This window comes from Ylistrum balloti, unplaced genomic scaffold (assembly GCF_031769215.1).
Source record: "Ylistrum balloti isolate Yb309-2 unplaced genomic scaffold, AGI_CSIRO_Ybal_v1 Utg370686, whole genome shotgun sequence".
Lineage (NCBI taxonomy): Eukaryota > Metazoa > Mollusca > Bivalvia > Pectinida > Pectinidae > Ylistrum > Ylistrum balloti.
In genome coordinates, this window is record NW_026782413.1 from 218,833 (window position 1) to 244,695 (window position 25,863).

Here is a 25,863-nt window from a genome sequence, read left to right on the forward strand (position 1 = left end):
CTTGTTGAAAGGAAAGAACAGATAAAGAGATGAAAGGACAAGTTGTCATTCCCATCCCAAAAGGGTTATCAGAGACCACCAAGGAGTATGCTACTCCCCTAATGCTGCAAGCCAGGACATCTCATAAGACGCCTTGATAACACCTAAAGAGAGTATCCCAAATGCCTGTAAACAATCTGAAGAACCAACCACCCATGGTATATTAGTATAACAGTTATATCTTGGGTTTGACCTGGAGTCTATCTGCAGGAAATGGGCATTAACAGATAAACATATATAGAGGAAAAACTAGTTTCAAGAAGCAAATCAAGGAAGCCATCAATTTACCAATATTTCTTTATACTCCAAAGTACTGATACAAGATACAAAACAAACATTTGCAATTTGTTTATTTTTACATTCATCCATGCCATACAGTTATTTCATATTCAATAGGCAATTGCAATGTATAACTAGTGCAACAGAACATGTGGAAATGTATCTATGTATAACTAGTGCTACAGAACATGACATGGACCTGTATAAATAGTGTGACAGAATGTGACGTGGACCTGTATAAATAGTGTGACAGAATGTGACGTGGACATTTATCTATGTATAAATAGTGTGACAGAATGTGACGTGGACATGTATCTATGTATAAATAGTGTGACAGAATGTGACGTGGACATGTATAAACAGTGTGACAGAATGTGACGAGGACCTGTATAAATAGTGTGACAGAATGTGACGTGGACATGTATAAATAGTGTGACAGAACGTGAGGTGGACGTGTATTTATGTACAGTGTGACAGAATGTGAGTTGGACATGTATTTATGTTAGTGTGACAGAATGTGAGGTGGACATGTATTTATGTATAGTGTGACAGAATGTGAGGTGGACGTGTATTTATGTATAGTGTGACAGAATGTGACGTGGACATGTATAAATAGTGTGACAGAACGTGAGGTGGACGTGTATTTATGTACAGTGTGACAGAATGTGAGGTGGACATGTATTTATGTTAGTGTGACAGAATGTGAGGTGGACATGTATTTATGTATAGTGTGACAGAATGTGAGGTGGACATATATTTATGTATAGTGTGACAGAATGTGACGTGGACATGTATTTATGTATAAAGAGTGTGACAGAATGTGAGGTGGACATGTATTTATGTATAAATAGTGTGACAGAATGTGACGTGGACATATATTTATGTATAAATAACACTATAGAACACGAGGCGAGTCCACAAACCTGACATGTATTAAGTTACTCAGACAGTTTAATCATTGACAAACTTTAGTGAAAAATAAATAGATGATCTTTGACAACATTTCATTCATAATTTAATCTTCACTGAACTATTAAGCTTAGAAAATGCCTTTCATGATCAAAGGTATTTAGAATGAAAATCAGCTGATCTAATAATTTGTCTAATGATTGGAACTGTATCAAATTTCATTCAAGATTTCTAGTGTAAGCAATGGGCGAAAATTAACACCGCAACATTTATTTATTTTCTGTTCACTCTCGCAAGGTCAAGGCCAAGGCCAAGACCATCATCTTTGAAATCCAATTATCTATATCTCCACTACCAATGTCACACACATCAACATCATTAAACATTAATATGATTCTGACATTTCCGTAACCATACAAAAGTTAATATCTAGAGTGGTATCATGTCTGTGACACAACAGATTACACACCTTGCGGTCATGAATTCTCAGTACTTTTCCTGTTTTTCTGACAAACTGTCCTGTAAATTCTCCATCATTACTCGAGAGGGTAGGTCCTGGACTAAGGATAGTTGTTTATCTCAGTCTTGTAAACTCTCTGTACTCTCCCATATGTTCAGACCTTGCACTTATTCTCCCCTACATTTGCCCTCGTGACTGCTCACTAAGTTCAATCTTGTGTCACTCTATCAAAATCAGTACAAAACACCATCGCTATGACGATGACCCCGGTTTACAAGGTGACATTTTTTCCACTTTCTGTTTTGTATCATTTGTCTCCTTAACCTCTGTCATTTCTATGTCCTTGTTTGTTTCATCTTTGATCTCTGACATATCTACATCATTTGATTCATCCTTGACCTTTGCCCTTTCTATGTCCTTGGGCTCTCCTTTGATTTGTCCATATTCCATCTTATGCTGTGCATTCCATTCTAAACACTTCCTGATTTCCAGGCCAATAGCCTTAGCCATGGGAGGTGGTACTGCATTACCAACCTGTAACAAAAGTACACAATGAATGGTCTTGATGACAAACCGATGCTGTAACACACTTTCAGATAGATAAAAGTTCACCAACTCACCACAGAAAGATTATTGTCCAATCATTTACCACAGAACAGATCATTGTCCAATCATTTATCACAGAACAGATCATTGTCCAATCATTTACCACAGAACAGATTATTGTCCAATCACTTCCCACAGAACAGATAACTGTTCACCAACTTTCTTCCAATAGCCACTAACTTACTATTATAAAACAGACAATGGGATGTTTGTTGATTATTATCGCTTTAAATTATGGAAGCCTATTACTACAACTTTAAAACTTTTTTATTTTATGTTTTACACAGATTAATGTGTAAATCTGTAAATTTTACACATTATTCTGTAATTTTACACTTTGATATATAAATTTTACACATAAGTCTTGCTTAATTGCCTGTCAACCACACGGAAAATAAGACAACCATTAATATATAGAATTTACAGATAAAAGTTGATTTTTTTCCAGATTAAAGTGTAAAATTTACAGATTAATGTATAAAACATAAAATAAAAAAGTTTAAAAGTTGCACTAATATGTTTCTGTACTATATTCCTAGATGAACTTTAGAAAATTTATTTTAATCACAAAATACATGTAAACTGTACAAGAAGAAATTTGGTTTACAGTAGCAGAAACCCTGCCAGTATTTGTCCACGAGATAATTTGTTAAACATAGATGTAATTAGGACAAAAGCTAGTACCTGTCTGTGACGGTCCAAGATGGTACCAAAGAAGCGGTAGGTGTCTGGAAATCCCTGTGACCGGGCACACTCTCTAACACTGACCACACGGTGCTGTTCTGGATGTAACACACGGCCCTGGAATGTATGGACAAAACAGAGTTATAGAACAAACTAAGCAGCAGCTCTTAATCAGAAACAAACAACTATGACAAATATACAGAGAGATTTGCTTCAGAATAACAAAGCAGAAATGAATTGATGTTAAATCACCATAGATGGCTAAATACCTTGTGGTATAACCTTCTTCATTTGCTCAGAGGTTTTGTTAATTTTCAGTATTTAAGGTTAAAATCAAGGTTAAACAAAAGTCTCAGATTCTCTGCTACATAATATTCACTGAGCTGATAACAATGGATTTCCATTGGAAAACAACTGCATATTAAGTACAAAATGACGACTTGTATTGATATTCAACTTGACTGGTTTCTTATAGTTACCTGTTTGCCCATGGGTTCAGGATTAGTGACAGTGGTGGAGAAGAATCCGTCCCACTCGAGTCGGCCATACAGTCCTGCCCAGTTGTTGTGACGGTTGCCTGTGTGAGGGAGACACCAGGGGATCACAGTATTGAACTGACGGTCCATAGTCTCACAGGCCTTTCCTTCAGCACAGGAACATACACCTCTCAGACTACCCTTGCTGTTCTTTCCCTTCTGCTTGTCGTGGTGGGTATATCGCCTATTCAACAAAGAGGCGGGTACATAGACACATGTCAATTAATGAACTAATGACAGACTATTATACTTTTGCCGAATAAAATTAATTCTTAGTTTCTCAGGCATTTTTTTTTAAAAATCCATGAGGGAGGCAGGTTTTTTTTGGTTTTGTTTCAGAAACAATGAGGCAGGTATGCATTTTGTTTTCTAAAATGATAGGGACATCAAGGTCTCCATCAAGCAACATTGTCAAAATCAATCTTGTTTTTGTCAACCATTGCCGACATGTTGTAGTTTTCAAATTGCTGTAGAAATTCCCATTCGATGTCTAACTTTCTCTGCTGAATGGCTAAGTACAGCTCGGAAACGGTGCAACTCACTGAATCTAGAGACAATGCTCCACAGGAGTATAATCTTTGTCCCTACACTTATTTGTACTGTTAGCACTGCCATTTGGGCATGGGCGGAAATGCTGTTTGGAAACTAAATTTCAAAACAGCACATTCCAGTAACGGTGCATGCCGGAGAAATCTGGCATATTCGGACAATGCTGATTTTTTATGCGGCGGTTTTCTTTTTAATTTTTTCATATTTTCTAATAAAAATGGTCAATGCGGCGCTGAAATTAAGATGCGGTGGTGCCTGAGAAACAAAGAATTAATTTTATTTGGCCTTATGGAGTGGCTAGCAGGACAAACACATGCTCTAAATTTCGTTTAAGTAATTAGACACTCTTTGACATGTTTCGGAATATTTTCATCTGCTCTTAAAACAAAACCAGTAAAAGATTTGAGTGTGATGTTTTGATGACTATGTTGTCATCTTCATCAGACAAATTAACAGTGTGAAGCATATTAGCACTGATGTACATAGATGATGAGATTGTACTTTTTGGGCTGTACTATAAGTGTTAAAAAAGGTAGCTGAATTGACTACAGTACATTAATACATCTTGTGTTGGTTGATTCCTTTCCGTCTCATACTCTAAGTCTGTCAATGCTAGTGCGCTCTACACTGGCCATTTTCTGATGAAGATGACCATATAGTCCTCCAAATGTTACACTCAAACCTTTTACTGATTGTTCTATAAGAATAATACATATGCCTTCACATGTCATTTATAGCTAGACAAGAAACTGTTTTATGAGTGAACAAAAAGCCTGAAATGATGTAGCAGTACATATATACAATAAACTTACAGTTTTTTAGTCTTGGTTCCATCAGAAAGCCTGATTTCCAGGTTAGGGAGTGAGCGCCAGTCAGATCCAGGGGCCAAGGGAATGTGCTGCATACGGGTATGGACAAGAGCTGACATCTCTTTACAAATGTGATCTCTTAGAATAGGCTGGTGCTGCTTTCCACGGATCTGAAACAAAGTTAGGGTTCAATATGCAAGAAAGCCCTTTAAAGATTTTTGGTATGAGAAGATGGGAGAGTCATGGATGCAATTTAAAATGAAAGAATTTGGAGTTAAAGAGATCAAGATAAGATAAGGAGTCATTGTCAAGTCTGTATCAACAGGGATGTGTATTTACCAGTTTTTGGAAGTGGGAGTGGCCATCCCCTTGGTAAGAGATTTCTTCTGCTTTTGCTCCGTTGCGAATCTCGGGCAAATCTGACATTGTATCCCGAACTGTGATGGTCCGGAAAGGTGCAGCCTCCATTCTAGTAATGTTCGAGCTAAACTGAAAAAGAGATAGGACATTTTGAATAAAATGTGGAAGGTCCAATGTCCTATCAATGTCAAAGTTCAGAGGTCCCAGAATGTCAAAGGTTAGAAATCTTATGAATGTCAGAAGTCCTGTTAATGTTATGAGATCAGAAGATCTATCAATGTAACATATCTGAGGATCTAACAACGAATCAGAATGGAGGATCTTACAACTAAACAGGTCAGAAGATGTAACAGGTCAGGTATATAACAATGAAAAAGGTCAGAGGATGTAACGGGCCAGAGGATGTAACAGGTCAGGGATATAACAATATAACAGGTCAGAGGATGTAACAATGTAACAGGTCAGAGGATGTAACAATGTAACAGGTCAGAGGATGTAGGTCAGAGGATGTAACAATGTAACAGATCAGAGGATGTAACAATGTAACAGGTCAGAGGATGTAACAATGTAACAGGTCAGAGGATGTAACAATGTAACAGATCAGAGGATGTAACAATGTAACAGATCAGAGGATGTAACAATGTAACAGGTCAGAGGATGTAACAATGTAACAGATCAGAGGATGTAACAATGTAACAGATCAGAGGATGTAACAATGTAACAGATCAGAGGATGTAACAATGTAACAGGTCAGAGGATGTAACAATGTAACAGATCAGAGGATGTCAGAGGATGTAACAGGTCAGAGGATGTAACAATGTAATTAACAATGTAACAGATCAGAGGATGTAACAATGTAACAGATCAGAGGATGTAACAATGTAACAGATCAGAGGATGTAACAATGTAACAGATCAGAGGATGTAACAATGTAACAGATCAGAGGATGTAACAATGTAACAGATCAGAGGATTAACAATGTAACAGATTTAACATTTGTTTGGAAAGTCTAAGGACAATGTTCAAACCTTTTTCTCATCTACTTGTACAGACAACTGCATTGCCCGAGGAGCAAACACATGTAGAGGTTCTGGATAGGAGGGCAACTTGTGTCCTGGGGCTGCTGCCAGGATGATAGCTCTAAAACATAATCACAGGTTGATCTTATCACAAGCAACAAATTATTATAAAACAAACATAATAAAGGAGTTAGAAATCTTTGTCAAAGTTAATTTTACCGACAACAAAAAGCAACATTTTGATTGTTTATGATGTCCCTACAAAAGAAGCTTTTTAAAGAGACGTGACTTTGATTGCATTACAGTTGTTTTACAAATAAACATTGAAATCTATAAATATCCAGTATTTAATTTGTCTAGGTGTGTTATACATTTTTAAACCATATAATTGATTACCATAAACAACAGCCTTATTATATGGGGATAGTTGTGTCTAGAATGTTGAATTCGGTTTTGCTAACCGCAAATGACCAATGTTACAAGATCTGTACAAGTCCTGGGTCTGACTAAGATCATGATAACAGTTATCTTACCTCCTGCGGGTTTGGGCAACTCCATAGCTGCCAGCTTGTAATACTCCAAAGGTGCACTGGTATCCCATACGGATAAGGCAACGCAGGGCCAGCTTCAGTACCATGCTGCGCTTGTAGGAGACAAAATTTCTCACATTCTCCAACAAGAAGTAGCGAGGTCGGTAGTAGTCACAGTATGATAAGTATGATGCGATAAGCGAATTCTGTAAAGATGAAAATTCTTGTTTCTAGTGAGGAGGTTTATTACAGAGTGTTGAGTTGAATTCTGTCAGGTGTGAAAGAAATGTTTAGTACATGTTCAGCAAGCTGTAGCAGGTTAACAGTTTGAAACATTTGTGAAATATGGTACAAAGAAAGACAGATTTATATGAGACAACAATTTGTGACAGTATTTATACATATTTTTGTTGATCAGGATCTTTTTGCTAAGTGTTATCATAACTTTACTATGAAAGCTTAGATGTCTATTTAAAGGATTTTCTCTCTCAGGTGGGTTCTGGCCCCACTTCTAGTGTTAAATGAAAACTGTATGATAAATACTGGGTAGTGACTAAGTTCCAATTGTGAATCTTTACCATGTGAGTATAAAAACAATACAAACCATATGAATTTGACTCACCTTGAATCTTGAGTACTCACGGCTGTTGAACCTGTTCATACCACTGAACCCCTGACAAGGAGGACCACCACACAGCAGCTCTACATCACCCTTTTGAGGCAGTTTCTGGCCTCTGTCATTGCTTGTCTCCCCCTAGAAGTGCAGAACAATGTGGTATTGTTTTGGGGCATTTCAAATTTACACTGCATAAAATATTTCTTGGGATTTTTAGAGTGGAGTAGAATACAGATGCACTGCAGAGTGAGTGGGTGTGATATTTGAGCTGTCCAGAGTGGAGAATTATACTCGTGTCCTGCAGAGTGGAGTATGACATTTGTGCTCTACAGCGTGGAGTATGACATTTGTGCTCTACAGAGTGTTATATTCGTATTCTGGAGAGTGGAGTATGATATTCGTTGCCCTGCAGAGTGGAGTAATACTCATACCCATGACTGGAGTATGATAAGTCCTATAACATGAAGTAGGGGTATAATACTCACATCCATGACAAGACGGAGCAGAATATTACAGTCATCTGTAAAAACTTCACAGCCAGGATTGTTAAGCCTGAATGCCTGAGCTGCAGGCTCTTCCTTCTCTATGGCCCAGCGACTCTCTGCCATACCAGCTTGGTGGAAACCCTCGGACAAACCTATCAATTAAACAAGTCTTTAATCATCACTGTGTCGTGTCAAAATTGCTTTATAATCTTCACATTGTCGTGTCAAAATTGCTTTCTATGTTGTTCTCTTGATTGTGATACAAAAAAATATTACTCAATACTTTGAGATTTCAAGTCTAAGGATATCCAATATGAATAAGAGTACAAATCTTGCCTCCACAGCCAGCAAATACATCCAGACAGCGCAGCCTCTGAAAGTCCACAGATTTTTGCTCACTCATGTCGGGCACCACAGCTGTACTCTTCCCTTTTCCTTTACCCTTTCCTTTCCCCTGTTAACAGTGAAAAGATAAGATTTCTCCTGTGTCAACAGTGAAAACATAAGATTTCCCCCCTGTCCACAGTAAAAAACAATGAAATTTCGCCCTTGACAACAGTAAAAACAATGAAATTTCTCCCTTGACAACAGTAAAAACAATGAAATTTCTCCCTTGACAACAGTAAACAACAATACAATTTCTACCCTATCAACAGTGAAACAATACATTGTGATAACATGCTGCAGAGATATAATTAATGCGATCCCTTGATGGATTACTTGGGGCCATAACTTACCTTGCCCTTGGAGCCACATTGTGTTGCCTTAGTAGGAGGCTCCTCAAACATCTTGTTCTCACTATCATACATCTGTAACATAAAACATCAGTCCATCATATTGTTTTCTTACTGAGCAGCTCCTTATGGGCATTTGTCTGATTACAAAAGCACAACCTCATTCATTAGTGAACGAAAAAGCTTCATAAGGTTGTTACAATGAGCTGCTCCAGAGAAGAGCTTGTTGCAGCAAAATGTTCTAGAGATTGTGTGGCAAGAGATGTTGTGTTAGTTACACTAGAAATATAGTGTTGCTAGATACACTACAGATATAGTGGTGTTAGTTACATTAGAGATGAAGTGGTGCTAGTTACACAAGAGATGAAGTGGTACTAGTTACACTAGAGATAAAGTGGTGCTAGATACACTTGGGATATTGTGGTGCTACATACACTAGAGATGAAGTGTTGTTAGTTACACTGGAGATGCAGTGGTACAAGTTACACTAGAGATGCAGAGGTACTAGTTACACTGGAGATGGTGGTGCTAAATGCACCAGATATATAAATGCTGGACATTTTAGAGATCTAGTGGTGCTAAATGTTCTAGAGATGTAGTGGCATTAGAAGATGTTTGTAAGAAGTAGTCTTCAAGATTACTTACCTCTGTAAAATAGAACCTGTCAGGAGCTCGTGAGAAATAGTCTTCGAGATCACGAATGTTCTCACTATATACCACCTCACACCTGCCACGCACCAGCTGAAATTCCACTGTGGTTTCTGTGAAGGTCACAAGGTAATTAGATTATCTTTGTTGTCAGGCCATGATAGAGGAGTTGTTTAGTTAGTCAAAGTTAAATCAGATCTCAACTGAATTTAGTTTCGTATACGTGTATTGTTTTAAATGCTAATCAGTATTTCTCTCAGAGTGATGTTTGCTCCCCTTACCTTCGTCTGACCAGAACAACACATTCATGTCCGTATGATAACCTGCCGTCACGCCTTTGTGAGTGTCTTCTGGCCTGTAGCAGACATTCAAAAAGAATAACCAAATATTGGAATTTTCTTTGCCAAAGCTATCAAACAACCATTGCTATGTGTCATCCTACATGTTGATATATTTTTAGGTTGGTATGAATCACAAAGATCAAGATGTACCTGGTTTCATTTTCATGTTGGTAAAGATGTTGTAGATCATAATTACCTGTAGAATTTGGCCACCTTCAGTCTGATATCTGTCATGTCAGAAATCTTTGAGGTATGTGACTTTTTACAGAAGATCTGTAATATACGGGCGACCCTAAAGGGGCTGGGCAATTTGTCATTGGATCCCTTTATGTACTCTGTCTTCCTGTAGGCCTCTGGGTACAGGTCCTCGTCCATCTGTAAACCAGGCAATCACATGTCAGGCTTTCATTATAACTCATCTCATTACATATTTTCACCTCACCACATACTTTCTGTCATTACACAACTAAAATTTGTCTGTTTTATACTTACATCAGTTTTCTCTTGTTTAGGCTTTTTTGGGACTGCAGGTTTGACGTTGAATGTGAAGCCATCAGGCTCTATGTAACAACAGTCCCCAACTTTGTACTCAAGGCCGTCACGCTTCACACAGCTATAGTACACCCGGCTGGATGTGCCATCATCCACACTGATCTCCTCACCCAGGGCAGGGTTCTCCCTCTGTAAATAAACATTCCAAATACTGTGACACTGGTGTAAGAAAATTCTCACCAACCTTCAAAATGAAAATAAAACTGAAAGAATCATTTCTAAAATGAATATTAAATTCCTAAAATTAAAAAAAAAAAAAAAAAAGAAAGAAAGAAAAAAGATTTTAGTCTTCATTGCTACTAGTTCTCACACAAGACTTACCTTCCTCAGCTCATTCAGTCTGTGACAGCTGGTACAGAACTTGTGTTTCAGGTGATCAGCTGGTTGGAAGTCACATATTGGTGGGTCCTCAAACCGGGCCAAGTCACTGTCATACCTGTTTTATATAATAAAATACGTTATAATCATCATCAGCTTTCACCTTTGAACCATTTCTTGTATTTGTTTTTAAAAAACTTTGTGTGACAATTTTATGACTTACAATGTTAATACGGTGTAATCAGAATAGAGTGATACGCTGTGTTAACATTTATCTTTTCCATCAGCTTCTGACATCCAGTTGTAACTTTAGTTAAAGAAATACTGGACACTAAGTAACTTTATTTGTGGCATTGAGTTTTTTACCATTTTGTCTGACCCGTACCATTAGTGATAGAATTCAGTCTAAACAGATGGATCAATAACTTTGGGGTGACTGATCCTTATCATTGGTGAGTCTGACTAGACAGTGACATCCTTACTATTAGTGATAGAAGTCATTCTAAACAGACTGACCAATAACTTTGGTGTGACTGATCCTTATCATTGGTGAGTCTGACTAGACAGTGACATCCGTACCATTAGTGATAGAAGTCAGTCTAAACAGACCGACCAATACCTTTGGTGTATCTGATCCTTATCATTGATGAGACTGACTAGACAGTGAAATCCTTACCATTAGTGATGGAAGTCTGTCTAAACAGATTGATCCTTACCATTTCTGATAGAAGTAGGTATTTTCATCTTCTCTGTCAATATCTTCATCAGCATGTTCTATACCTCCCAACATCCCCCAGTTGGAAGGAGTCTTTTTATGAATTACCTGCAACACATCTTACCTTAGTGATATGTGAATGCATAAAATCTTAAATAGATCTGTTGGAAATTGAGAGGGGATATTCAGACATGACGATAAAAAAGAATGCATAGCAATAACTTTTAGAAAAACTGACGAATCAAAATGCCAAATTAGAATACACAACATGTTAAACAAGAGCACTGCAAATAATGAACTGTCATATATCAGTTCTGAACTCCGTTTGTTCAAGTCAGTGCCTAGATGTTTGAGAGGTTCTGTGCCTTTTAAATATTCCTGGAAGCCAAAAATTGTTTTCAATCGAGAGAGAAACTCCATCAGATACCATATTATGAAGACATTTCTATCTCAAGGTACATTCCCAACGCATAGTTAAAGATACAACTCAGCTTGATATCCTTTGAAAACTTCATCTTTTAAACTTGACACTACGTGATGAAAGAAAGACTTACCTTTACCAGTCCTATGGCCGTTTCTAGTTTACAGTCTTCACAGTCGTCCATCAGGAATAACTCCTGGGGATCAGAGGTCTCCCCCAAAATTGTATCTGTACCTCGGCTGCAATAAATACAGTTGAAAATCAGAACAGGACAAGAATCACACACAGTAGAGTCAGAGAGTGTAGTGAACATATATATAAAACAGAAGAGAGTTGTTAACAAGAGAGACTTTGATATGTGTAAAAAAATAAAACAGCAAATTAAAAAAAAAAAAAAACTGAACATTTTTCTTTTCCAGCAACTAACTTTCACAATTTCAACAATACAAGCTGTGGCAATTTACTTCCAGAAACCAAGAATTATGAGCCTCCATTGTAAAATTTGATAAACAGTCTTCATTTAAATCCCATACAGTTAGAGTACCAAACACCAAACACTTGTCTGTTAATTTCTGAATTGAATGAAATCTTTAAATCATTGTCAAATCACTTGCCAAGGGACCCATTTGAAAATTGTTGTAATTGGCCTTGACAAAATGGTTGTGTATACTGACCAGAACCAGTGGGCATGGAACATCTTGTTGCCATGGGAATCCTCCCACAGATATGCAACACGAGCTAAGTACACAGCCATAGAGGTGCTCTCTGGCTTTACAGAGATATAGTCGTCAATGGTGACCTGGCAACACCAAAACATTTATATAGTGGTAAATGGTGACCTGGCAACACCAAAACATTTATATAGTGGTAAATGGTGACCTAGCAACACCAAAACATTTATATAGTGGTAAATGGTGACCTAGCAACACCAAAACATTTATATAGTGGTAAATGGTGACCTAGCAACACCAAAACATTTATATAGTGGTAAACGGTGACCTGGCAACACCAAAACATTTATAGAATTTTAAATGGTGACCTGGCAACACCATGACATTTATATAGTTGTAAATGGTGACCTAGCAACACCAAGACATTTACATAGTTGTAAATGGTGACTTGGCAACACCAAGACATTTATAGAGTTGTAAATGGTGACCTGGCAACACCAAGACATTTATAGAGTTGTAAATGGTAACTTGGTGATACCTACACATCTATATAACCTGATACCCAAACTTTCCTGTGCACTGGATGTATGTTATCATTAAAGTTTTGAGTATGACAAGAACAGTTATATAGTAACGGATTCAACTTAAACAACAATCAACAAACCTTTACACCAGCCATGAACCCTAATAAACACCCACCTCTTGACCGTTAATGTTGACCCTCTTATAGTAAGAGTTCTTTCCGTCATTTTTGATAGGCTCTCCGATCCACTTGAGTTTTGTCTACAAATAAAGGGATGATTTTTTTATCATAAGAATTAAAATGTAAGTTATATATCTGAAATCAGAAAGCATGAAATGTTGTATTTATTAAACCAGAACCTAGGTAGTGGTAGAATAGTAGTGGTGCTGTAATTAGAAAATGTTCATGAGATGACCATTAAGATCAGGGTACTTACCTTTGTGTTGACCGACAATCTGTGCTTTTTATCTGGAGTCGTCACTTCTTCCTGAAAGAGAAATTTAATCTCTGCTCACTTTCTGACACTTAAAAAAAGGGTTTTGTACATTAAAAAGTAATATGTCCTTTTTTAAAAACGTGAAAATACTTAGTGATGACACTGCTAATTGGATTCAATTAGAGGGATGTTGTCATCAAAAATCTCTTTAAGAATGTGAACTTTGGGTGGAGGGTGTAAGTAAAATGTGAGAAAACAACATTAGGGCTAAGTTTTTAGACATTATTGAAAAAACATGAGATATTATTGAAATTCATGAAAACTACTGACACACTGTGTCCTTACTCTATTTGGGTTGGTAGCAAACGAGGGAATACCATCTCAGACTGGAAAAATTAATATTGTCTAATTTTTCAGTTGATCAATTTATTTCAATACCTGTAATAAGTCTATGACTTAAGTATAAAGCTTGAACACAACTTATTTCTATTTACAAACCATTTTCAGCTTCTTATCATCGTCATCTTCCTCTCCCAAATCATCATCCTCAGCATCTTTAACTGCCATGTTTGGACACCTGAAATATAAATGGCATGGAGACAGCTATAAACACTAGCCCGTATTATCATTATAAACACTACCTCTGTAGTTGGAAATGAACATACTGAACCAGGACGCTTTTTTTGTTTGTTTTTGTTTTTCCAAATCAATAACCACATTTTGCAATAAATTATAGATTTTCAGTCTTGACAGATGTCTAAATGGGAAAAGTTACATCTATATAAAATTTTATAATATTCAGCAAGTCAGAAAATAATCCCTGAAAATTTGAATGTGACCTCAATGTAAAAGGGAAAGTTTACAAGCCAAAAGTGGTATGCTAGACATTACTTTTCAATCATGTATAAATATTATTGAGATTCACCAACAGCAAGTCAGAATTTATGGCCCACATCTTGGTCAACTAAATGCTCTAGCATGACATTTTGGTCAACATTAAAATGTTTCAATAATTTAAAAGTAAACAGCACCATAATCAAACCAAATGAGATGAAGATAAAATGATAAATGAAAGTATGATGAATTGCCCAATGACTTGCTATCTGTATACTGTGAAAAGCCTACCTGCGCTCCATGCAGGCCTGTTTCGATTTCCCGGTGCCACCAAACTTGATCATGTCCTGACACGCCCGGCACTTTCCGCAGTCTGACTGCTGGCACACCTGTAACATAGATCACTTTTAAATTAATTGAGATTGCGGGAGTTGGCTATGAGCCAAATGTCTGTTCTTTAAAGGGTTAATACAAATCTCAAAATCACCAAAGATTCATAATTTGTTTTTACTCAAAAATAATGATGTAGATATGAGGTACAGGTAACACCTTTTTCACCAAGGCAACACAAAAATATATATTTGGGACTGGAACAAGAGATCCCAGAGGGATCTTGGCACCCACCATTTGAGGATCTGTTTTCAGTTCCTGAAGATTTATTTATTTTTTGTTTGTTTGTTACAGGTGTTGTAAATGTTCATGAACTGGTCTTCATTGAATGTGCTCAATGATGGCACAAGATATTCCTATTAAGCACCTATTAGCAAATATCTTTTGAAAAAGATCCCAAAGTATTATTAGATAGCAGTCAGTTACAGGTGGATAATGGACAATATACTTGTGCTGTATTACTGTTGACATCCAAGATGGCTGCCTGTGGGCCACCTTGATTTCAAATCAGTCCAAAAAAGGTACAATTCACAACTAGGGACCAAGGGAAACCAATATCTATGAAATATCAGAAGGATCCATCCAGGACTTCCTCAGATATAGCAGTAACAAGATTTTACTCTAAAAATCCAAGATGGCTGCCTGTCAGCCATCTTGATTTCAGATCAGTCCAAAAAGGTATAATGCACAACTTGGAACCAAAGGGAACCTGCATATGAAATTTGAGAAAGATCCATCCAGTACTTTCCAAGAAATAGCAGTAACAATCTTTTATATCCAAAATCAAAGATGGCCACCTGTCGGCCATCTTGAATTCGAATCAGTCCAAAAAGGTACAATGCACAACTAGGGACCAAGGGGAACCTGCATATGAAATTTGAGAAAGATCCATCTAGTACTTTCCAAGAAATAGCGGTAACAAACTTTTACATCCAAAATCCAAGATGGCCACCTGTCGGCCATCTTGAATTCGAATCAGTCCAAAAAAGATACAATGCACAACTAGGGACCAAGGGGAACCTGCATATGAAATTTGAGAAAGATCCATCTAGTACTTTCCAAGAAATAGCGGTAACAAACTTTTACTTCCAAAATCCAAGATGGCCACCTGTCGGCCATCTTGAATTTGAATCAATCCAAAAAAAAGTACAATGCACAACTAGGGACCAAGGGGAACCTGCATATGAAATTTGAGAAAGATCCATCCATTACTTTTCCAGAAATAGCGGTAACAAGAATTGTTTACGGACGGACGGACCACGGACGCAGGGCGATTTGAATACCCCACCATCTGATGATGGTGGGCTAAAAATGCAATTTCATTTTTAATCCCATTGCATTCTTGATTATCTATTTATAGATGTCTCCAAACATCTCTTAACTTGCCTTATTGTAACTGAGCATTTCTTGCCATCACCTCCTAAAGTTCGTAATATATATATATATCTCTTATTGGACACTGTACTAATAAAAGTAGATTTTACCTCACATATTCCACATCGTCTTCGTTTTGCTCCCTGGCCAGTTTTCTCATCAAGTTGACCTTGAAACATTTTATCGAATATTTCGCTGACCAGTGGTGTTACAGTGGCCATTGTATGGCCAGGCTTCTTCTCTTTCTTCTCCTTGCGTAATTCTTTCCTTAGAGCTCGCCTGACAATGAAGACAGACTACAACTCAGGAAATGGTTTACTATCTAATTCGGTTAAATTTACCTTCTTGGTAATAAAACCTTGTGATCAAACATCAAATACCAAGAACTGAGTCTTTAGTATCAAGTTAAACCAATGACAATGTCTTTAGTATTAAGTTAAACCAAGGACAAAGTCTATAGTATCAAGTTTAACCAAGGACAAAGTCTATAGTATCAAGTTAAACCAAGGACAAAGTCTATAGCATCAAGTTAAACCAAAGACTAAGTCTATAGTATCAAGTTAAACCAAGGACTAAGTCTATAGTATCAAGTTAAACCAAGGACTTAGTCTATAGTATCAAGTTAAACCAAGGACAAAGTCTATATATCAAGTTAAACCAAGGACTAAGCCTATAGTATCATGTTAAACCAAGGACTAAATCTATAGTATCAAGTTAAACCAAAGACTAAGTCTATAGTATCAAGTTAAACCAAGGACTAAGTCTATAGTATCAAGTTAAACCAAGGACAAAGTCTATAGTATCAAGTTAAACCAAGGACTAAGCCTATAGTATCATGTTAAACCAAGTACTAAGGCTATAGTATCAAGTTAAACCAAGGACAAAGTCTATAGTATCAAGTTAAATCAAGGACTAAGCCTATAGTATCATGTTAAACCAAGGACTGAGTCTATAGTATCAAGTTAAACCAAGGACAAAGTCTATAGTATCAAGTTAAACCAAAGACTAAGTCTATAGTATCAAGTTAAACCAAGGACAAAGTCTATAGTATCAAGTTAAACCAAGGACAAAGTCTAAAGTATCAAGTTAAACCAAGGACTAAGTCTATAGTATCAAGTTAAACCAAGGACAAAGTCTATAGTATCAAGTTAAACCAAGGACTAAGCCTATAGTATCAAGTTAAACCAAGGACAAAGTCTATAGTATCAAGTTAAACCAAGGACAAAGTTTTTAGTATCAAGCTAAACAAAGGACTAAATCTACTGTATCAAGTTCACTGAACCAAGTTAAACCAAGGACAAAGTCTTCAGTAGCGAATTTGATTAGAGACCAATTTACAGGAATCAGCTAAATGCATTTAGTCAAATCTATTGATCAGGTAGAAAGAAACCTCCCAAACTATCAATTATATCGTTACCATTATACATAAATCAACCAGCAGACATTAACAGGCTTATTATCTATACTACTGTGATGGTTCTCTATCAAACTTTTGTTTCTCTATAATATGTAGATAAGTTCCTAATAAATCACTCTTAAAGAAATATTTACCTCTTGCCTAAAGTAACTCCAGCCAACTTGATAAGTCCCCTCATACAGGGAGTGGTGATGAGAAGACCTTCATCCTCATCAGCAGCCTCATCATAGCTCTGGACCTGGTCGACAACAAACTGGGCGTGGCGCAGCAGCGAGTCCTCTGTCAGACTCAATAAACCAGTGGGAGGAACTGTAGTCTACAAAGGTACCAGGTGAAAGGTCAAATGTAAACAAAGGCACCAGGTGAAAGGTCAAAGGTAAGCAAAGGCACCAGGTGAAAGGTCACAAGAAAACAATTTCCTTTTTAGTAGATTGTATTGCAGACAATGTTTATTCATGAAATGTTATGATTGCTAATGTAGGAATATTTTCCATGAATATCCAATGTAAGGCATTATCACAAAAAAATGGCTTCTCATTGCTTCTTGATCATATTTATGTGTCTGTATAAGGAAATATATATCAGTCCCAACTGAATCAGCTCCTTACTGACCTCTATCTTGTTGAGAAGATCCTCGTATGTAGCATCCTGGTTGCGCTGCAGAAACTCGATGACCACTTTACTGATGTGAATCTTCTCTCTCATTGTGTCCATAAATGGTTTGTATGCTTCACTAGGACCCATCAGAATGTACTCAGCATAGGCTAGGAACACAAAAACAATCTATAAGCTAGGGACACAAAAATAATATATAGGCTAGGAGCACAAAAATAATTTATAGGCTAGGAACACAAAAATAATTTATAGGCTAGGAACACAAAAATAATCTATAGGCTAGGGACACAAAAATAATCTATAGGCTAGGGACACAAAAATAATTTATAGGCTAGGGACACAAAAATAATCTATAGGCTAGGAACACAAAAATAATCTATAGGCTAGGGACACAAAAATAATCTATAGGCTAGGGACACAAAAATAATTTATAGGCTAGGAACACAAAAATAATCTATAGGCTAGGGACACAAAAATAATATATAGGCTAGGAACACAAAAATAATTTATAGGCTAGGAACACAAAAATAATCTATAGGCTAGGGACACAAAAATAATCTATAGGCTAGGGACACAAAAATAATTTATAGTCTAGGAACACAAAAATAATCTATAGGCTAGGGACACAAAAATAATCTATAGGCTGGGGACACAAAAACAAGCTACAGGCTAGGAACACAAAAATAATCTATAGGCTAGGGACACAAAAATAATCTATAGGCTAGGGACACAAAAACAATCTATAGGCTAGGAACACAAAAATAATCTATAGGCTAGGAACACAAAAATAACCTATAGGCTAGGAACACAAAAAATAATCTATAGGCTAGGAACACAAAAATAATTTATAGGCTAGGGACACAAAAATAATCTATAGGCTAGGAACACAAAAATAATCTATAGGCTAGAAACACAAAAATAATCTATAGGCTAGGAACACAAAAATAATCTATAGGCTAGGAACACAAAAATAATCTATAGGCTAGGAACACAAAAATAATTTATAGGCTAGGGACACAAAAAGAAATTTATAGGCTAGGAACACAAAAATAATCTATAGGCTAGGAACACAAAAATAATCTATAGGCTAGGAACACAAAAATAATCTATAGGCTAGGAGCACAAAAATAATCTATAGGCTAGGAGCACAAAAATAATCTATAGGCTAGGAACACAAAAATAAACTATAGGCTAGGAGCACAAAAATAATCTATAGGCTAGGAACACAAAAATAATCTATAGGCTAGGGACACAAAAATAATTTATAGGCTAGGGACACAAAAAGAAATTTATAGGCTAGGAACACAAAAATAATCTATAGGCTAGGAACACAAAAATAATCTATAGGCTAGGAACACAAAAATAATTTATAGGCTAGGAGCACAAAAATAATTTATAGGCTAGGAACACAAAAATAATCTATAGGCTAGGAACACAAAAATAATCTATAGGCTAGGAACACAAAAATAATCTATAGGCTAGGGACACAAAAACAATCTATAAGCTAGGGACACAAAAATAATCTATATGCTCCACACACATGTAGGCTTGGGACACAAAAACATTATCTACTCAACATGGGCTGGAGATACAATTCATACATAACCCTCCCAGAAGGTTACTTAACTGTGGTCAGTCATCCTTTTCTACTAGGTTGGCGATAAAATGAAGGTTGGGAAACTAAGAATAGTGCAGTGTCTTTTCAGTAATAAGTACAGAACAAATGTCTTTAATTCTTACCTGTGCTGAACCCAATAAGTGCATTCTCTCCACCATCAAAGCCTGCTGTCCACCATTCGTTGATTGGGCCCATGTTGCGACAAGCCACACCACCTGGAAATAGCATTGCAACTTGTTTTGAAAAAAGAAAGTTAAAACTATTGCTAGAAATTTTACAGCAGTAGTTATTTCTGAGGCCTGTTTGAGATGGTACAAAATGGCGGACCTGAGAATCCTTGGAAGACACACAGGAAATTTTCTAAAAATTGAACATGTGATTCTTTTCCAGCTAACTACTACTGGAAAGTATGAGGTATATTATGAGATGAGAGAAGAGAATCACACAAACACCCTACAAACACACTGTAACTGATAACCTATAACCTTATCCTCAATACACATTAACCTTACCATCAGGACTAGAGTTCTCATCAAAATGACCTATAACCTCATCCTCCACACACATTAACCTTACCATCAGGACTAGAGTTCTTATTAAAATGACCTATAACCTCATCCTCCACACACATTAACCTTACCCTCAGGACTGGAGTTCTCATCAAAATGACCTATAACCTCATCCTCCACACACATTAACCTTATCATCAGGACTAGAGTTCTCATCAAAATGACCTATAACCTCAACCTCCACACACATTAACCTTACCATCAGGACTAGAGTTCTTATCAAAATGACCTATAACCTCATCCTCCACACACATTAACCTTACCCTCAGGACTGGAGTTGTCATCAAAATGACCTATAACCTCATCCTCCACACACATTAAGCTTACCATCAGGACTGGAGTTGTCATCAAAATGACCTATAACCTCATCCTCCACACACATTAACCTTACCCTCAGGACTGGAGTTCTCATCGAAAATAGGTTTGAGGGAGCCACTGAAGTAGAGTAAGACATTCTTCTCTATCAGGCCGGTGTCAAATGGACAGAGATGGGTATTTTTGTCGTACACACTGAAAAACAAAATGGAAATATATTCACTCCAACAAAATCATAACCATCCCATCAAGGCTGTACACAACAAAGCAAGTGTTAACAAATATAACATATTGAAGCTTCAAAGAAATATGCAGAAATCGATAAGCTCTACACTCAATGCTGGTAATACCACCAATCAAACATTGACCCTCACCTAAAATTTGTTATCTTATGTTGTGGCCGTTCATCGTAACTGTTGATATTCTCTTCATCACCAGTAAACACAGACAACTTTGGGTTGGTCAATGCTATAAACTCCTCCACCTGTAAAAACACCAGGATAAGTTTACCCCATTCACTATAGCAACTTGTCAGATTAGCATTCAAATAATGGAATATGGAGATAAATTAGTAAGTAAAAGATTCTACAGCTTCCTGGGCCATTTCTCTTATCTTTATTGTTAGCAACAAAATATACATACTGCGTCCTCTGCGTCTCCTGGAAACATTAACAGATCTGGGTCATCAAGCAGTTGTTTACATTCACGACATTTAGCAGGAGGTAGTCTAGGGGCAGGGCTGGCTTCCACCTTCACCTTGTCACATGGGTCCCTGATTCGCACAAAATATGCTGAATATAATTTCACACAATAATTGCTACAAAGCTAAATATATCAAAGTGACCGGTAAACAAGATTTGAAACATCAATAATCGTGTAACTGCACAAACTGGGAGGAGTGTTCGTGTAAACATTTGAAGCATTATCATCAGAAGTGGTTCCACATGATAAATTAATTTTTGTTGTTCAACACTTTGTATACCCACTTTGTATCCGTATCATCTGTGTCCATTTTATCTTCACTATCCTCTATCTTGGCTTTTTTCAAATCCTTTTCTTCTTCACATTTTTTGTCCTCTTCCTCATCAGCGGTCGACTTCCTTTTTGCTGGCCTGGTATGGTAATGACTTGTTTTAACAATGTCACCACAAACTCATGTCAAGTTATACAGACAATGTTCTTAAGGGCTGATATCAAGTTTTACTGTTTATACCTAAATATGTTCTTACATAACACTTTGAATGAAAATTTTGAGAAATTTAAATGAGAAAATATGAATGTACATATTTGAATCTCAGAACCACTGTAGACAATACTCAATCCTACAAACAATAATTTCCTTAAGAAGTGTACAAATTTACAATTGTAATTACAACACTGAATCTCAGGGAAGGGACATAACTCACACTTTGCTAAACATTGACATGATGGATGGTTGTCCGGCTCCAGTGGAGTTCTTGCTTCCTCGACTTCTGCCTTTTTTCCCGGAAGTTTCTTTGTAAAATAAAAGTGACATTGGTGCAATTTAAGCTCTTAATCTTTAATGTTTTAGCAATTTTTCTGATTCATTTCCACTAATACTTTGCTGCTAGCCTGTCAGATCTATAGTCTAGTCTGACACATTGTTTTCCCAATATAACGTAACCTGTTCAGTTATTTCTCTTATTCCTAAATCAGCAGTAACACCAACCTCGAGGTGACTTCACTTCCACATCCTTCTCTTCATCTCTTTCTTCACTGCTACTTTCCTTTTCTTTTTGTATCTCCATTTGCCCCTGAAGGAATTATAACATTTAATATTTTATTAAAGTCATGTGTGTAATCCTAATTTGGTATAGGAATAACATTCAGAGTTAACATGTGTGTAGAGTGCAGACTAAGCTTAACCTATTATACCCGTGTTGATCTTGAATTAATTTACAATAAACAGAATAATCAAAGTGAAATAAAAAAAACAAAAAAAAAAAAAACAAGGAGACATTTAGATATAAATTACATCATGTGATTTATTTCTACAAATACAATATCATCCCTTTGTATAATTTAAAAGAATACTTTTTGATTACTATTCACCTCTTTATCTTCGGTGTGATTTTCAACAGACATGCCATTCGACCCATTGGTAGCTACGGCTCCATTAGATACACCATTACCGTTGGTACCACTTTCTGGGATTTCTTTGGTCTGTACATCAGTACCATTTTCTGGGATTTCTTTTGTCTGTACATCAGTACCATTTTCTGGGATATCTTTAGTCTGTACACCAGCACCATTTTCTGGAATATCTTTTGTCTGTACATCAGCACCATTTTCAGCAATGTCTTTAGTCTCAAATCCATTTGAGTGCCCATTGGACCCTCTATCTTTGTCTACTTGATGTCCGTTTTGTTTTTTTCCATACTCCTTCTTCTTAACTACCACTGGGTCCTTTGATGTCTCTGTCAGTTTGAAGAATAAATCAAACACCTTCTTCAGCTTCTTATAATATCCTTTCTGTAAATAAAAATAGTTCAAAATGTAGTTTGTTTTGTCATATTTTGTTTTTTGTTAGAAAGCTGATAAAAATTATTAGCTATGTCACTTCACATTGCAAAATGTTGCTGGACAGAATCAAATACAGTTATCATGTCATAAACTCAGTTAAACGTCACGGTAAAAATATTGATTTTGCTATTGACAGTTCTTGTTTCATACATTTCATTTATGTCTCTATATTATTGCAATATTCATTCTATTACCAATGTCCAGCTTGACCACTGTTTGGATAAAAAAAAACCTGTCTCAAATGTAGCGCCAATAATGTTACATAATGGTTTTAAAAATGAGACAGTTTGTTTTGTTAACACAAACACAATATGGGCAGAAATAACAGTGACAGTAATGATATGGTAAGTTAAATCCTGTTTTTCAGTATAAAATTTTATGGGTGTGGCAAATGTTATTTGATAACTCAATTTAGAATAAAGAGAATAAGTGACATTAATTGCCAACATTGTCATGACTAATTTAGGTGGAAGCAATTTTTGTTTACAGACAACAATGTTTTGTGCACGTGTCGTCATAAATGATGCAAAAGTTAACATATCCAGATTGTTGATCAACAGATACTTCTTACCTCAATTACCACACATACAGTAACAAAAATAATTTACCAAACAATTACAAACTTACTAAGTTAACAACGACACCGTTAATGAAAGTACCACATTCCTAAATACATTGTAATGGTACAAAATTTACCTCTGTGATAATTTTATCTTTTAAGTCACTCTCAAGAGACAGGACTTCCTTCCTAGTTCTGTCAGGAATACTATCACCCAGAAGTCGGCATTTCTTCTTCCAATAGCCCTGAAATGAAAATTGGAATAATTTGCCACTCTTAACTAATCATTATCACTTAGGACAATGAAAAATAATCAGAGTTACTTCCCCTTATCAAGGCATGATGCTGAAATGATAGAAAGAACCACTTTCCAGCAAGATTTCAATAACAAAGTAAGTAACAGATATTTGAATATATTTCACAGGAATAAACCTAGTTTCTACCTTGAAATTGAGGTAATCTGAGATCAGTCACTTTAATGATCACAATTGAAAACTGATGAAGTTTTAGAGCAATAGCTTTGCTCTCACACATAAACAATGATGATAAGTATGATGGAAAAGTGTCGTCTTTATTTACATGCAGGAAGTTTCAGACAAACCTTTTCAGTGATATCTCCATCTTCCAATTCTTCATCTAATTCAAGCAATCTGAAATGGACAAAACGATCAAAATTAAATGGTATATTTAAAGAGTATTTGTGGTTAGATGTTTGATATGAATATTTTAACATATCAACATGCAGCGTCACAAAGCCTTGGCTATGCCAAAAAATATGGTGTTTAAACATAAACAACATTGTTCATTCAAGTGTGCCTTGGCATTTCTTTCAAGATAAATTATTATTCATATTCTATATTAGTGATTTCAGGAATGAAATGGGATAATTAATGCATTAACATTAAGTTCACATTCAGCATGTTGTCATAAAGTTTAAGCCTTAAATAGAGAAAACCTTGATCTTCATTTTCCACCCTGAATTGCAGGGGGGACGAGCACCAAAGGACTAGTGTTTGGGAAACAAGAATATAATTTCACCAACTGGCAGCAACCTCTCAAGTTAAGTTAGGCCAATGGATGATATGATGAGCTCAGTCAAACTGAGTACATAACTTGCAAGTTTAAAGGTCAAGAAGTTAAATCTTGAGTCTCTGGATGTGGCACTTCCCCTCTAATGCTACATTTATGCAAATTCATTCTCAATTGTATTTTGCTGGTCTATTTTGTTCATCTATTTTTTCAAAGTTCATCTTCAAGTTTCATGTCTGTTATCAGGGCTCTTGATCTGCCAGATTTGGGGCCGAATATCCCAATTTAGACCCCAAGATTTCCCAATTCTATGGAAAACGTCACTATTTTTCCCAATTCCAATGGCCCCTGGCCCCAGTCCCAAAATGGGGTGCGAGAGCCCTGGTTATCATTGATAAATTGCAAAAAACAGGGCAAAACAAGACATATTTCTATTTTAGTGGCACTTTGACAAACTAGAAGATCAAGTATACATCATGTGTATTAATCTTCATTATGTCAAGACAATGACTGTAGCCATGAAGATTATGTCCTTGCATAAAAACGCAGATCACATTCAATAATGCTTAATCTGATATCAAAATGTATAGTGGTCAGTTGCGCAAACAAAATTACTAAGTTAAAGTAAAGAAGTATATCATGCGTGCAGTATTTATGACTAAATGCCCATCCATTGCCTGTATATTGGATTGTCAAACTGCATATGAAATGTAAGAAGTCAACAGTGGTGAAATAAATATGTCTATGGTTGATCATGACAACTGCTGCAAATAAGAAATCGGCAGAGAAAATAATCACTTATTCCTGACGTCTTCATTCAGCGATGCTTGTGGAAGAGTTGCACTCGGCATTGTTGATTGTTACCGTCAACAATACCTATAATTCAGAAAATATTTCTGATCACTGTCTTACGGCATTAAAGAAAGTTTCCCGCGAAATAATAGGATGATCCAACTTAGGTGACTGTTTACTCCTTTAAACTTCCGGTGTTATGTAAATCCATAAGCATATTAATATCTCTCGAAATTTTACTGCAACGACAAAAATTATAGTTATTTAAGATTTTATTGCTTATCTTGCAACTTGACCGAACATTCATATTTATCTTATTATGTACATTAGGAAACCTGTCCTCCCTAATGGGGAATGGAACAAACCGGAAGTTTACAGACGATTTCGCAGAAGAAAGCGGCATATTTGACAGGAAAAAATGGCATGGTATTACAATTTTCTTCATAGATAAGAACACCTTGAAACGATTGACTCGAAAACTTATCCCAAATTTCCACATGTTTGTAACAAATTGTAGTCGTGTACCTATCGCTGATATATAGTTTCCTGATTATACATAGCGCACTA

General features: G+C 36.3%; 1 protein-coding gene across 1 annotated transcript; it reads right to left on the reverse strand.

Annotated features, from left to right (window-relative positions):
- Positions 1–408: 408 nt before the first annotated feature.
- LOC132557532 (DNA (cytosine-5)-methyltransferase 1-like) lies at positions 409–25,355 on the reverse strand. Its single transcript, XM_060222027.1, has 39 exons — positions 25,303–25,355; positions 24,077–24,125; positions 23,613–23,720; positions 22,679–22,865; positions 22,446–22,540; positions 22,063–22,147; positions 21,779–21,866; positions 21,359–21,484; positions 21,015–21,144; positions 20,747–20,856; positions 20,449–20,567; positions 19,611–19,703; positions 17,868–18,019; positions 17,390–17,571; positions 15,949–16,117; positions 14,366–14,463; positions 13,739–13,817; positions 13,241–13,291; positions 12,981–13,064; positions 12,285–12,409; positions 11,744–11,849; positions 11,191–11,297; positions 10,478–10,592; positions 10,097–10,285; positions 9,801–9,979; positions 9,545–9,618; positions 9,261–9,376; positions 8,619–8,690; positions 8,218–8,335; positions 7,882–8,033; positions 7,403–7,534; positions 6,784–6,986; positions 6,260–6,371; positions 5,211–5,360; positions 4,875–5,041; positions 3,457–3,697; positions 2,978–3,094; positions 2,087–2,221; positions 409–2,029 (listed from the first exon to the last, which is right to left on the reverse strand). The coding sequence occupies exons 1-39, from the start codon at positions 25,353–25,355 to the stop codon at positions 1,940–1,942; spliced, it is 4,758 nt and encodes a 1,585-aa protein (XP_060078010.1). The 3' UTR covers positions 409–1,939.
- Positions 25,356–25,863: the final 508 nt, after the last annotated feature.